This window comes from Micropterus dolomieu, linkage group LG21, assembly GCF_021292245.1.
Source record: "Micropterus dolomieu isolate WLL.071019.BEF.003 ecotype Adirondacks linkage group LG21, ASM2129224v1, whole genome shotgun sequence".
In the NCBI taxonomy this organism is placed as follows: Eukaryota; Metazoa; Chordata; class Actinopteri; order Centrarchiformes; family Centrarchidae; genus Micropterus; species Micropterus dolomieu.
Genome location: NC_060170.1, coordinates 13,089,401 through 13,104,282, shown reverse-complemented (window position 1 = coordinate 13,104,282; position 14,882 = coordinate 13,089,401). Strand labels below are relative to the sequence as shown.

Below are 14,882 nucleotides of genomic sequence, written 5' to 3'. Positions count from 1 at the left end.
AAGAAAGAAAAAAGAAATATTAGTACAAAAATGCCAAACGTAAATGTATGAGGTAATATAAAAACAGTAGATAGGTCTAATATAACATTATTTGTACTGTTTAGGTTTGTTTTTTAATTGCAAAACATCCTCTTTTAACAATTGTTTAAAGAAACAGTTTGACATTTTGGGACATACACTTTGAGGTTATCACTTTCTTGCCTTTCTTCTTCTTGTTATATCAATATCATTCTCATGTCTGTACGCTAAATATGGAGTTGGAGCCAGAATCCCTTAAGCTTAGCATGGGAAACAGTTTGAAACAGCTAGTCTGTAAAACTGACAATTCACCATTTTACGGGCCTACAGCCACCTGCAGTTGCCACAAACATGATATAATGTGTTAATTTGTGGGTATGCTGGTATGCATATTTATTTAATATTATTAATTGTACCTTTGGACAGAGCCAGGCTAGCTGTTTCCCCTGTTTCCAGTGTCTTTGCTAAACTAAGCTAAGCTAACCAGCTGCTGGCTGCAACTCTTTATTTAATGGACAGATGTGACAGTAGTATCCATCTTCTTATCTTACTCTTCACAAAAAAGTAAATTATTTACCAAAATGTTGAGCTATTGCTTAAAAATTGAATTTGTCAAAATGTTTTTCTATATATTGTGTTTATGTAAAATATTAATCAGATTTGTTTAAACTCCTAAATATCAATTTCTCTTCCAGCCTCAGAAATCCTGAATCCTGGTTGTTCTCAGGATTGTGAAACTAGAAGTGCATGGGCGTGTCACACTTTTTACTACAGTGGTTAAAAATAATTTTTTAAAAAGGCACATTGATCCAGTTTGAAAAATCCATATCTAATGATATCCTTTAACTCAAAGTCTCCCATTCATTCTTTCCATCACAGCCTCTTAAGTGCTGTCAATCAATGTAACAACTGTAGATAATTTGCATTAAAAGGACTCACAAAAGCCAACAAACTGCCCGATCAATGGCCACGCTTTGAGTGAAAAAGTCGTTTCAAATAATCGTTTTCACAGTAGGATTGATCCCATTTCCCGTTAAGAGTAAATTGGAGATGATGTGCAGGTTTGTCGCTGGATATTGCTCTCAATAACAGGTTACTGCAGGTACTTGGCCTCTGACAGACGAGCTTTCGATTTTTTGCAGCTCTCAGTGTAAAAACAGTGTCCTAATATAATGTCCTTCCAGTGGAGATGCATTCACATTTCTCTGTCTTTGAAATTGCGTGTTTGTCCTGACATTTTCAGCCACACACACACACACACACACACACACACACACAGTCTCTCCCCCTCTTGCTCTCTGTGCATGATTAAATCAACCTGATCCTCGATTATCAAAACACTAACATTTCCATAACAGCTCTGATACATTTTTATTAAACTGTAGCAGTATTTAGAATGTACAATCACTGAATTATTCAATTTCAAGACACATTTAAAAGTGCTTTTTAAAAGTGAAGTTTTGTTCTGAATAAATAAGAGTTTCCATTTTCTGACAACAACACAACAACAAACAACAGTAAAGCTACAAATGTGCTCATCACGAATACAAAAAATGCTGAGGTTTTACTGTAATGCTGCTACAACACTCCCTTTTTCTTCTTTTTTGAGAGCTCATATTGCAGCATTATAATTAAAATACCTTGTATGAGTGGGTCAACAAAAGGAAAAAAATCCTGACCTGATGCAATCTCTTGTGTCCCATCAAAAAGAGGAAAAAATAAAACAAAAGTGGTCTTCTTCACTGCATCATGAAAAACAAAATAAAAAAAAACTCCATGTTGGCGTGGAGGCGGGACATTTCTCCAACTGCCACAGTCCGCTGTCTTTAAAAGACAAGTTTAGCTCAGCAGTCTCACAGCGAAGAATCCGACTGACGATTGAAAACAGCGAGGTCCCTGCTGCCTGGAGATTAGAGTCCCAAACTGAGCAGATTACTGAAAGTACGTCCCAAAGGATTTTTTTCACAACATCAGAGTGGTGACGCTACAAAAGTAGACGCAGGAGGTCAGCGGCTGATGGGAAGCGTTGGTAAAGAGATGGATGGATGGGTCAAGTGGCCCGGGGCAGCGAGGACAGAGAAAGGGTGTGCTGCACGAAGAAGACAAGAGAATCACCATGAGTTTGGGGAACAATGTGAGCATATTACTGTAATTGAGTTCAAGAACATGCAGTTAAAGAGGGGTAAAAACTCCCAAAGCATCCAAATGACATTGTTTCAAATTTGGGCCTTCAACATTTCTCACAATTTTTAGCCATTTGTATTTATTATTAAGTACAAAATCACAAATCAAGACTCTCGATTTGGATCAGGAAAACTCCCCCAACAAAACCCTTTAACAGGAAAACAAGGGAAAAACTCTCAGGAGGAGCAACAGAGGAGGGATTCTTCTCTCAAAATCCTTTACATTGCCCTGCATCTTTGAATGTTTGCACTTGAGTGCACATGAAATGTTATTGCGAAAAGTTTGATTTACAGCTGGGACATACTGTAGCTGTTTTTTGTGTCTAGGCTATTAAGCATTTTTAATATATTTAAATACTTATATTGTGAACATTTACAATTTTTTTATTGTTGAATTTTTTTTCTTACCCTTATTTCTACCATTATTTCTGAATATTGTTGTTTAAAGCACACCAGCCTTTTCATTTCATCCACCCTGCATTTCATTTTTACTACTACTGTCTGTGATGGAGTATTCAGATCCTTTATAGAAAGTAGCAGTACTGCAATATGAAATACTTAATTACAAGAAGAAGTCCTGCATTTCAGATATTACTTACGTAAAAGGACATCAGTGTTATTACAAATTGTACTTAAAGTATCAAAAATAATATATCAAAATTATTCATTAAAGTAAAAGTACTAATAATGCAGAAAAATTGTCCCTGTGTGGAGTTAGCAGAATAAACTTGCATGAAATTGAAGTATAAACTAGGATGAAGTAGAAATACTAGTAAAGACAAAGTAAAAGTACAATAACCTCAAATTTCTACTGCAGTACCTGAGTAAATGTACTTACAACATTACTTACAACTTGACTTCATTCTACCACTGCATAGGCTATTGTATGACATAACAAACTAAACCTTTTATTGATTCAATATAGAAAGACCCGGAGAGACGGCTGATTATGAAGTTAAATATTGGGAAATAGATAATTAAATATACTATATATATTTAAGCATCAGCTTTTAAAACAGTGTAAAAATATAATTTTTATGTGTGTCAGTCAACAAAAATCCCTAACAGTAAGACCTGACACTCACTGTCCAGGTATCCGTGCAGGGCCAGTAGATGGGGTCGGTCCGGGCTGCTGAACGGTGAATAGTGGATATCGTCTGGCAGCGATGGAGGCATCCTGGACAGCGGAGCGCTCTGAGAGAAGCTGCTCTGAGGCGGCTGCTTTTTGTGTCGCGCACGGCAGTTTTGAAACCAAACCTGGGAAATATTACAGATGATGTGAACATGCAGCAATCAGGGGAAAATGAACTCTACAACAAGGAAATCAAGGTTTGAGTTGTGCTGTTTTCCTGTACTTTATGTGCCTCAAAAATCTCTTATTAGCTTCAAATATTGCACAATTTAGGTTATTCCTTTTTCTGAAGACTATTTAAATTGAAGATTTAGTTGATGTTCATTCATTTGTTCTGTTTCTCGTTTCAGTTCAGTTCACTTCTTGCTTTTTATGTTGTCCCGCTTGTTTGATTGTTTGCTCCACTTGTGACTTGTTAATCACCTCTCTTGTGTGTATATCTTGTCAGTGTGTTCCTTGTCATTTTGGCGGATCATCTTCGTTGTCTGATCAAGTGAACCAGCCCTTCCTTCGGGTTTCCTGTATGTTTGCATTACCTGTTAGCTTATTTCTTGTACCTCTATGTATTTGGATTATTGCCTGCTCTCCTGTGGATTTGTTTGCTTTTTGGACTTCTAACCTGTTTTAGATCTCTGCCTGCCTTTTCACACCACATAAGCTTATTCACCTTTTATTTTGTCCTCAATAAAGACTAATACTGAACGCTCTGCCTGGGTCTGATGTGTTTGGGTCCAAATCCAAAGTTTCCCATGTCTACGTTTGGCTATGTGTGGCGAGACGCAACCGAAATGTTGCTTAGATCACTATGCCAACATAGGATGAGGGGCTACAGCCAAATGTGACATTTAATTTTGTTCATAAGGACCAGGGCTATTGATGCGTTGATTGACAGCAAGACCAATAAGTTCATGTGCAAACCTCACTTAATCACAGGGCGAGACGCCGGCATTCGTAACTGCTAATGGTCTTGCTAAAATAATTTAATTGGTCAGGGTTTCATCAGTGTTTAAAATCAGTATTTCCCAACAAGAGGGTCTGGACCCCCTTAAATCTTTTGAATACCTCATCCACCTCATACCTTACCTCATCTGAAAATCCATTAAATCAGATCATTTCAGAAGGAAAACCAGTCCAAAGGTAGACAACGCTTCATTTCAAGGGGTCATAAGCAAGGAAAACTCATCAAACTCAAAAAACTAAAATAATGTGAACATCAACCAAAAGAAGTCTTGTATCTTCATCAGCCTTAAAAAACCTAATGTGAGAATCAGATACTGATATATTCCAGCAAAACGCTCATATGTAGCATTGTGCAGATGAGTGGCGCCGTAGCTTTATTTCTGGATTCAGATGTCTTTAAAACAAAGCAGTTTCTAACAGTACTGCAGTTTGTGACCCCTCATCACAAGTTGCATGTCTACAGACTGTTAGTTCAACCAAAGGGGGATTTCCCCTTTTCAAATAGTTTAATTTGAACAATTTTTAGGCCTGGTGAGATAAATGAATCCACATCCCTTTAAAAGGATCTCAACTCCCAGGTGGGAACCACTGGTCTAATGAAAGTGTAACCTTATGTTTTATCATTTCCTACCTGAATGACTCGCCTGCTCAGTCCCGTCATTTCGGCCAGTTTCTGAAGAGTCTGAGCATCAGGGTTGTTGTCCTGTGCGAACTGAGACTGCATCACCTGCGAGGACACACTGCCTTCAGTCATGAACCCACACACATATGAAGGACGGTTTGAAACACCACTACACCTAAACACACAAGCACGTCAGAGCAGAATCTACCTGCAGTTGCTCAGCAGTGAACGATGTCCGCGCCCTCTTGGCTGGTTTTGGTTGGCCATCCTGATCAGAGGGGAGCGCTCCTTCCAGAGTCAGTCCTGTACCTTTAAGAGAGCATAATCACAACAGGTCTCACTGACACCTCAGCCATTATATTGTGAAGTTTTACAAAACAACATAGTTATACGTTTACAAGCCAATTTTGTTACAGCTCAATTCTGTGTCATGAAACATTTGTCCAAACAGTCGGTGGAACATAATTAAAATGTTTTCTTGCCATTGACCACACAGTTCAGACTATTTATACCTCACTGACAGCACAGCAGAGAGTCTTCCAGTAGAGCAGTCATTATCAGTGTGTAAAAAATTGGAAATAACAAGGTTAATAGGAATGTTTTACTTCTATTTGGATCATGAACTGAGGCTAAAATATTCCTTCACGAATTTAGTTTCTACCTCTCTCCCACCAGCTTATTGTCAACTGTGATTAGCTTGGTCAGAACTTCCAAGTTCATTTAACCTAACCTTACAGCAGGTCAATCATTTATTCTCAGGTTGGTTGGTCAACCACTGTTCAAACAAAGCTCAAATAATGGTATTTCATGTTGACAATAAAACACTAGAGAATCTAGAATTGTATGTTTTTATGTAATGGTACATCTTTACGTGCCGGTAAAAAAGGGCTGGACTGCGTCTATATATCCAGTGTCGAGGAAAAAAACAGCTTTGTAGGAAACTTAAAAGGAGTGTTGGAAACTTTAGAGCTCAAATGGTGATCAAGAGTTTCCTGAATATTTTGTTCCACTTCTCACTGAGGCTCTGACTCTTGCATATTTTTGCTGATGATCATTAGAGATACATCTTTGATAATGTCTGTTACCGTTTTCAGCAGCCCTGCGAAGGTTCTCCAGCATGATGTCGTAGTGGCTGCGGCAGAGTACCCTCCCCTCCACCAGGCCGAACTCCTCCCCAGTCGACAGCTGCCTCTTACAGGAGAAACAGGCAAAACAGGCCAGGTGGTAAACGCTGCCCCGAGCCCGCCGCACCCAGTCACTGGCGTACACCTGCCGGCCACACTGGGCGCACTTAGTGCCGAACCTACTGTGAGGAAGAAGAAAACGGGCAGGTGAAGGTTTGCCTGCAGGTTACAGAGCTCAGTTAAATGTTCTGATGTTGTTGCTTTGCTTTGCAGAATCTTGTGAGTAGCTGCCAACCAAACCCTTTGCAATATCTGTTTGTTTTTTTCCGTCATATTACAGCTGCACATCACACTGAGGCTGCTGTTACATTTCATTTAAAGTACATTTACAGTGAAACTAACAAAGCAGTTTGAATCAGAACACCACAAAATATGCCCTCCCATAACATTTTGCATAATATCTGTGCAGAGGAGTGTTATTGTTGATCTGTTGTGGCAGGAAGCTTTTGGACAGGAGTCAGACCTCCCGTCTTCATCTCCAAGAACAAAATACTGAAGTTAGTTCAGCTGCAGTTTTTGAACCAGCATGTCTGAGTACTGCTTCACCTGTATAATGTCACTGCAAAGGGCGGGGAGGCTTTTCATGTCTGTGCCCGGGGGCCAACTGTCACATCATCCCTCCATGCCACTTCTTAATTAATGATGGAAAAATGATGAGCACTTTACTGCTTTATCTTTGATTGATGTTTATTTCCAGAGCATTATTGCAGAATATTATGACACATACATTCAAAGCTCCACCAGTCCGTATGTAGCCTGGGAGGTAAAACAGCGCAAAACTTGTTTTTGTGGTCAGACCTCTGCACAGTAACTAAAGGTGACCTTGATGAGCGCATCAACATTTTTGTCAACTCTCCCCTGGACTTTGGTAGCTGCTAGAGTAAGAAGACACAGTTCAGAGCTATTTTGGTGAGTAGATGAAACGATAAATAGATTAGAGTAATTTCCTTCACTGTGGAGGTGACAAAACTGGAATTTTAAAACAGTGACTGTAAGGTTTTCCTGCAATACGCCAGAGGGAATGATGTCCTGCCTGGGCAACAAGGTTTTTGTGTCTGGGTTAGTTTGAGGTAATTTGATCAAAGTCAACTTCACTAAGGAATCATGTGAGCCCAATGTCAACTAAAATAATAAAGGGCCTAAAACTAGATTTAGATGCTGTGTTCCTCTAAGAGCCATGGCCATGACATTTGCCAATAATTTGACTTTGTTTACCTTTATTCATTTTTTAGCTGATGCTTTTATCCAAACAAATTACAATTGCTATTTATGTCAGAGGTCGCACGCCTCTGGAGCAACTAGGGGTTAAGGGTCTTGCTCAGGGACACAATGGATGGGTCAAAGTGGGAATTGAACCTGGGTCTCTCACACCAAAGGAATGTGTCTTATCCATTGCGCCATCTCCATCCCCTTATTATTCCCCAATAATGCCATTAATAGTGTAACTTAGCGATGTCAATTGACTTTGGGGCAGGTAGCCCAGTTTGGTAATCCAGCCATTTGTTCATTGATCTGTGCTGATTCTCATGCAGCTGTTGTAAAAGTCTCACAAGTGTGAACAGATAAACACAGAATTAATTTCAAAAACAAGGTTTAGCTTTGATATATTTTGCTGAAAAGATCTTGTGGCTTAAAAGCCCCATTACAGCCCATTATACAGGAAATCTTGATTCCCTTTACTTGGGAGCCAAATTATGTTGATCTTGGAAAGCAAAGATCAATTAGTTGTAAAAACACCTAGAAAAATAAAACAAATTATGTCCAATAATTTATCACCTGGGCCAAATAATATTTAAATCATCCGTCATTGTTCCACCTTCCACCGGAAATTCATTATTTAATTTTTCAGGTTTATCTTGAAGGAGGTAGAGAAGCCTCTAAATATCATCTTGCATCATTTCCAAAAATACTTAATTAATTAATTTATATGCAGATTCTGATTGTCTGCGTTTCTTTTTATTAATAAGGGAAACAGGAAGGATGCTTTTCAAATACTGTATCAAAAGCATTAGTTAAGGGATCGTTTACAAGAATTTGGTTGGATTCAATGGGAGAAGAACCAATTTAAATATCGTCAGTATATATTGGGTTGCGCAGACGCAGTTAGACGGCGGTTAAATAAAACAAAAACGCTGTGCTCATATTTTTCATTTGTTTCTTCGAGGCTTTTGTTCATTCATTTATCTGTTTCTCAAATACTGAACAAATGCAATTAAGCAGTTACATTATGTGTTATGTGTTAGGTTATAAATAGTTTGCATGCGCATGCTGGCAAACTATTTGTTTATTTTTCAGAATAAACTACATCGACATGGCTAAAAAAAAGGTGAGTATCGAAATATAAATAAACTTCGAAAAGAAATAAACACTTAAAATTAAACATTTGAATAAATGAATCACTGAACTAATTAAAATAAATAATTAAGTTTACTATTAATTTTTGATAAAAAATTAAATTAACTGATTGTCTAAAAATAAAAACCTGTAAGACTTGGAGAGATGCTCGCGTTATAAAATAATAACAGCGCAGCATAAAATCAGTACTAGAACAAACTTTATTTTACCTGAAATAATCCAGTTTGCAGTAGATTTCTTTGTTTTTAACGTAGCAGCTGTTGTGTTGGCGCAGAGACGCTCTGCACACTGAGCACTCCAAACATCCCAAATGCCAATTCAGGTTGTTGACCTGTGATGATTAAAACAAAATACAATCACACTTACAGAATAATGCACGTCTGAGTGTGTGTGACCAATAATCAGTGCAACGAGACTCTCATCCAGATGTTTAATAGCTTGCCATATGTCTTGTGTTCATAAAAGTGAATAAAAAAATTAATAAAAGATAAATAAAATAATTTGGACTCGTTTTCTGTGCAGAAGAAAAAGTGAAGAAAGAAAGAAGCATGAGGAGAAAATGTCACTAGATAAAGGAAATTGCAATGCATGATTGAAATTACCACATTTACCTGTTTTGCGCTACTTTTGTTAAGATTAAAAAGCCAAAAAGTAGCCTTAAGAATAAAAAATAAAACTAAGAAACGGAGCTTAGATCTTTAAGCTTCTTGGTACCGTTTTATTTTTGTGTGTAAACATTTATAATTTATCCTCATTATTTCTCACCTTCAGTAGGTATCGGTCATGAATCTCCATACCGCAGCTGGCGCACTGGTTCTTGGCCGCCGGAGGAGAGCAGAGACAGGCGGCCTCCGACGGACTGGACCCACCGGACTCCTTCTTCACCTCCGACTTAGACTGCGCCAAAACACCCCGGTTTAACCCAGAGAGAAGACTGAGTTGCATGTCTTTTGCTGATTTTAGTTTGGTTTTATTTTTAGGAGTGGATATAGCCTACTGAAAAAAATCAGTGTGCGAGTCCGTGAAATATTTCAGTGATGTGGTAGAAACATATAGACGCAGTCCTGAACCTAAACTCCCCAGCCCTCCCCACTAATATCCAACGTTTTTGGTTTCCAGAAACGCTTTATTTCCTCCAGTGATTCTACATTCGCTTTTAACTTAATTGTTCATGCACGCGTGTGATAATTCAAGTTTCATTTACATTTTATGACACAGATTCACCTCAGCCTAAACATGTTGCATTATGTGAACTCCAGTCTTCAACTTAAAAGTGGCTAAATTAAGTTTTGGTGGCTTTTCTTTCCACGACATCCCTTATCATAAATGCATATAGCCTTTAGAAACTGTTTTGTGTGATTGAACCTGAGCCAAATCCAGAGTCCTGCGAAGGTTACCCAGCATGCACAAAGTTTAGGAAGAGAGCAAGAAGAGGAACCAAAGAAACCTTACACAGATTGAAAGACAAAGAAATCAAAAGGTTGCAAATCAAACTCATCCAGATGTTTGTGACTCACCATTTTCGGATCTTGAACGGTGCCTATTTGGAGAGAAGATGGAGCTTGCTGCGCATTACGCATCTCTGCCCCAGCCCACACTATATCCGGTCCAAAACAACGAATAACAGTTTCTCCTGCATTTAAACCCTGGCAACAAAAGACATTTTGATGCAATTAGAAGAAAAAAAAACTATATCTGATCGATCATTCTTCTCGTGCGCAATGGTAGGCTGTATGCCCATGCAATCACATGCAGTGAAAAGAAAGCATGGCACTATATCTGCAATTAGCGGCGAATTGAAATGCTTCGCTTCACAAGTGGCAACCGGAGTGTCAATTTCATCTGGCAATCAAAAAAATAAAAAAATAAAAAAAATAAAACGCAAGCGAGCCACCAAGCTAAGAGAGAGAAAAAAGGCGGCGCATCCTAATTTCAATAGCTGTATAATCGAAAATCGAAATATCTCCAAAGTGAAGAGGCTCAATTGGAGATAGGTCTATTCATAAGAGACAATGTGCAGAAACTGCAGCTGATCTTGAGGCATAAAGGAGCTTGATTGTCTCGTTCTCATGATGGACCCATTTAAGTACTTGAGGCTCCCCTGGGTGATTACAGCTGCATTCATAAACTGCCAAAAATCTGCGTTTGGGTGGCAATCCGGAGTCCGTGTTGTCCTTCATTTTGTGGAAATTAACAGGAATGCAAGATTATGTTAATTACCAGCCACGGTATAAATATTGGAGGCAGTGAAATAAGGGATAAGATAAGATAAGAGATGGCCTATGAGAATTAAAAAAAAACATAATACTTCATACATGGAAAACCTCCCAAAAGCAGCGAAAACATCGTCCAATAAAAGTTTCCCCAGAACATTACAGGCAAAATATCCAAATTATTCCGAGGAACATGGTTTTTTAAACAGGCTTTTCTCTTTCTTTGTCTTCAACGCAAGAAAAATAATCCAACTTCATTGACTTTTTGAGACTAGGACTCAAATCAGTGGCACCAGTGAGTATGTCCCAGACGACAGACTTACAGGACTGTCGGTTCCGCTGTGGTTTCTTCTCCCCGCCTCGACTCAAAGTTTACACCCAGATCAGTCACACAGGATGTGATGCTGCCCATTGGACCAGCAGACCCGGGCTTACCCTCCTTTCTGAAGGCTCACGAGAGTATTTAGGGCATGAATTCATTAAAAAGAAGAAGATAATCAGAAGAAATGTGTCTGGAAACACCCACCAATTAACTTTGAGGATTTATCGTCTTTTTTTTTAATGATGGATGCAGATCGGAGGCCGGAGTTATTTTGCTGATTGCAGAGTGAAAGTTGAAGTTGTTAAAGATGATATGATGATAGTTATATAGGCTAGTGCTAATGAGCCATCATAAAGAGTTTCTTTTTATTATTTTAAGTACTGTTTTGCTATTTTATCCATTTTCCTTGTCTTCTCTGTTCAGTTTTGATGTGTTTGTATTCAGATGGCTCAAGAAGGGAGCTGAGTCTGTCTTAAAACAACAATCACATGCACATACAGTAAGCACCTGAAAGGGTTATTGGTCCTCCAATAGGTCATGCTGGCTGTGAAGAAATATCTTCCTCAAGTGATCAATGTAACAGATGGGGACAAAATCAACCTCCTTGTTCTGTGCAAAATACTATGGGAAGTTCTGAAGCTATATGAGGCTTTAACAGTCTGAGTTAGAGAAATTAAGTAGGTATGTTAAGTGCAGTCTTTTTTTGACCATGAAATCCCCTTTTTGTGTTATCCTACTGGTGCTCAGCCATTGAAATATAGGAAATGTTGCACTAAACAGACTAACTTTGAACCAAATCCTAAAAAACAAATGTCTAGACAGAATTATAAGAAGTCACGTGGGATAATGCTGAAATGTTCACATCCAAAACACAACAATTACAATAAGTATGTCATTACACTGATGCTGGGCTCGATGCTGCGTGTATTTTAAAACCTTTCATGTTTTCTTAAAGATGCCCTCTGGAAACGTTTTAAGAATACTCTGATTGGAATAAAACATATGTCAAAAAAGTGCATTACCTTGTCAAGAGTTCCGAGATTTACATGCAGTCCTACTCCCACATTAGAGATTCCGAATGAATATGCAGAAATTGTGTAAGCTGCATGCTGGACCATGATTGTTGTGATGTGTATGGATGATAAACTTAGACTCGAGTTGAGTGCAGAGAAGGGATTCATGTGCAAACAGCCTTCTAGTGTTAAACTCTGCACACAAATCATCCTGCACAATGAAAGTCAAACAACAAACTGTGTTCAATAGTTTGTTTGCTGGTTTCATGGGCACGTTCACTGGATTATCACAGTGGTTTAACTGTCAACTGTGTGTTGGGATATTTTTGGACTTGTTGGGGACTTTGATAGTACAATTAATGGACCATGGGACTTCATGAGCTCAGAAGGACAGTGTTGTCTCCATTTCTTCTTTCTCTGCTGCCTCCTCTTCTCCATATGTACCATGTAGTGCATTAACTGTGCTGTGATTGGTATTGTTTATTTTTGGGTGTCTTTGTTTGGTTAAACTACATTAAATTAAGTAAAACTAAAGTAAACTAAACTAAAACTTTTAATGGTGGATCTAAATTCATCCATACAACGCTGTGGCATATGTTTCCACAGTTGTGTTTATTGTGTTCAAATAAATAAAGAAATGTTTTTTGATCTCTTTAATATAGAGTTTATAGCAGAGAAGTGCCAAGGGATAGTAGAGATGGAGAGTGACGTGCAATAAATGTCCTCGGCTGGACACAGACAAGGGATATTGAGGTACTGCCATTTCTGCCACGTGCTTTAACAAGTTTAGTCTGAGAAATCACAGCCAACAAAATAATTCCCATTTCTCCCACTGTGTTACAACTGGGACTCTTTATTGGTCTTTCAGGTTTTATCCACAGGAAGTTAAATATAATGTGAACAGATCATATTAGGCCTTATTAGCAGCAGATTAGAGATGATATTGAACTGACAGCTCTTAGCCAGAGGCACTCAGTGTCTTGAACTCCCAAAACACCAGAGGAGACGAGAATAATATAATATAATAATAATATGGTACAAATCATTATTGTTTTATGGTGCTGATAGCAGCCTTTTTATTCATAAAGGCGTTATTGTCTGACTATAGTCATTTTATGTGTCTGTGTGGTTATTTAATTACCTGATGTTTCTGCTTTATTTGTGTGTGAGTTCACCAAAGAAACACGCTGAAATGGCAAGAAAGCAGTGAATCTTAGAGAGATTTTTAGCATTGAGTTAGAGTTGTCGCGATCGAGTCTTTGATATATGAGGAAGGATGAAACAAAGGTTTCATTTCAACAACCCTTTAATAACTTGTTCTTGCTGTGCATACACAAAGAATTCTTTGTTTGTTGTGTTTGATTTAGGTTAGATTCAAGGTCATGTTTCATGTTTTATTGTTCATTAAATGATCATTAAAGGGCCACACTTCTTCAGATTTGATTATTATAAAGCACTTGAGTTGCATTTTTATAGGAAGGGAACCTTTTTTTGCGAGCCTGAATATGAAGGTCTCCATTTGCAATGTTATGTTCTGAAAAAGTTTCAGCTCTGAAATAAAATGTTTGCTGTCTATGTGGTTGTGACACATTAATACTGTAACCAAATAACTTACTGTAACTTATCTCTAAACTCAGGAACCTTAGAAACAGCTGTAGAACCAGATATATGTTTAGACTGTTTTGCTTCCCTCAATCTTTACCAACTAACTTCAATAATTTCTTCATCTAAACCATCAACCTGCCTCTTAGACCCCATCCCGACTAGGCTGCTTAAAGAAGTTTTACTCTTAGTCAGCACTTCTATACTAGATATGATTAATCTATCTCTATCAACAGGCTATGTACCACAATACTTTAAAGTAGCTGTAATTAAACCTTCTGAAAAAGCCCAAACTTGATCCGGGTGTTTTAGCCAACTATAGACCTATATCCAATCTTCCATTTCTCTCTAAGATCCTGGAGAAAGCAGTTGCTAAACAGCTGTGTGACTTTCTACAGAGCAATAGTTTATTTGAGGATTTTCAGTCAGGATTTAGAGCTCATCATAGCACAGAGACAGCACTGGTGAAAATGACTAACGACCTCCTTATTGCATCAGACAAAGGACTTGTCTCTGTACTGGTTTTATTAGATCTTAGTGCTGCATTTGATACCATTGACCATCAAATCCTATTGTAGAGACTGGAACATTTCATTGGCATTAAAGGAACCGCTCTAAGCTGGTTTAAGTCCTATTTATCAGATCGATTTCAGTTTGTACATGTTAACGATGAGTCCTCCATGCACGCCAAAGTTAGTCATGGAGTTCCTCAAGGATCTGTCCTCGGACCAATCCCCTTCACTTTATATATGCTTCCTCTAGGCAGTATTATCAGAAAATATTCCATAAACTTTCATTGTTATGCAGATGATACTCAGTTATATCTATCATCAACCAGATGAAACTCATCAGTTAGCTAAACTTCAAATGTGCCTTCAGGATGTTAAAACCTGGATGACCTGTAATTTTCTAATGTTAAACTCAGATAAAACTGAAGTTATTGTTCTGGGGCCTAAGCACCTCCGTGACGCATTGTCTAAAGATATAGTTTCCCTTGATGGCATCGCCCTGGCCTCCAGCACCACTGTGAGGAATCTTGGAGTTATCTTTGATCAGGACATGTCGTTTAAGTCTCATATTAAGCAAATTTCAAGGACCGCCATTTTTCACCTACGTAATATTGCGTAAATCACATCCTGTCTAAAAATGATGCAGAAAAACTAGTCCATGCATTTGTTACTTCTAGGCTGGATTACTGTAATTCCTTATTATCAGGCTGCTCGAAAAAGTCCATTAAGACTCTTCAGCTGATCCAGAATGCTGCAGCACGTGTTCTGA

General features: G+C 38.3%; 1 protein-coding gene across 1 annotated transcript; it reads right to left on the bottom strand.

Annotated features, from left to right (window-relative positions):
- Positions 1 to 1,426: 1,426 nt before the first annotated feature.
- On the bottom strand, positions 1,427 to 11,001 carry lhx6b (LIM homeobox 6b). The gene is made up of 8 exons (XM_046035419.1): positions 10,991 to 11,001; positions 9,972 to 10,100; positions 8,664 to 8,785; positions 6,001 to 6,221; positions 5,124 to 5,224; positions 4,925 to 5,020; positions 3,287 to 3,458; positions 1,427 to 2,107 (listed from the first exon to the last, which is right to left on the bottom strand). The coding sequence occupies exons 2-8, from the start codon at positions 10,032 to 10,034 to the stop codon at positions 2,025 to 2,027; spliced, it is 858 nt and encodes a 285-aa protein (XP_045891375.1). The 5' UTR covers positions 10,035 to 10,100; positions 10,991 to 11,001; the 3' UTR covers positions 1,427 to 2,024.
- Between the last annotated feature and the right edge of the window lie 3,881 nt (positions 11,002 to 14,882).

What these genes read in the sequence shown, in the direction of transcription:
- lhx6b (XM_046035419.1), bottom strand. Translation starts at nt 10,034, where the DNA reads ATGCGTAATGCGCAGCAAGCTCCATCTTCTCTCCAAATAGGCACCGTT. An exon ending in TGCAAACTGGATTATTTCAG is followed by an intron (nt 6,222 to 8,663) that starts GTAAAATAAAGT and finishes TCTTCCTCACAG; the next exon opens with TAGGTTCGGCACTAAGTGCG. An exon ending in CCTGCACGGATACCTGGACA is followed by an intron (nt 2,108 to 3,286) that starts GTGAGTGTCAGG and finishes TTCTTCGTGCAG; the next exon opens with CACACCCTTTCTCTGTCCTC.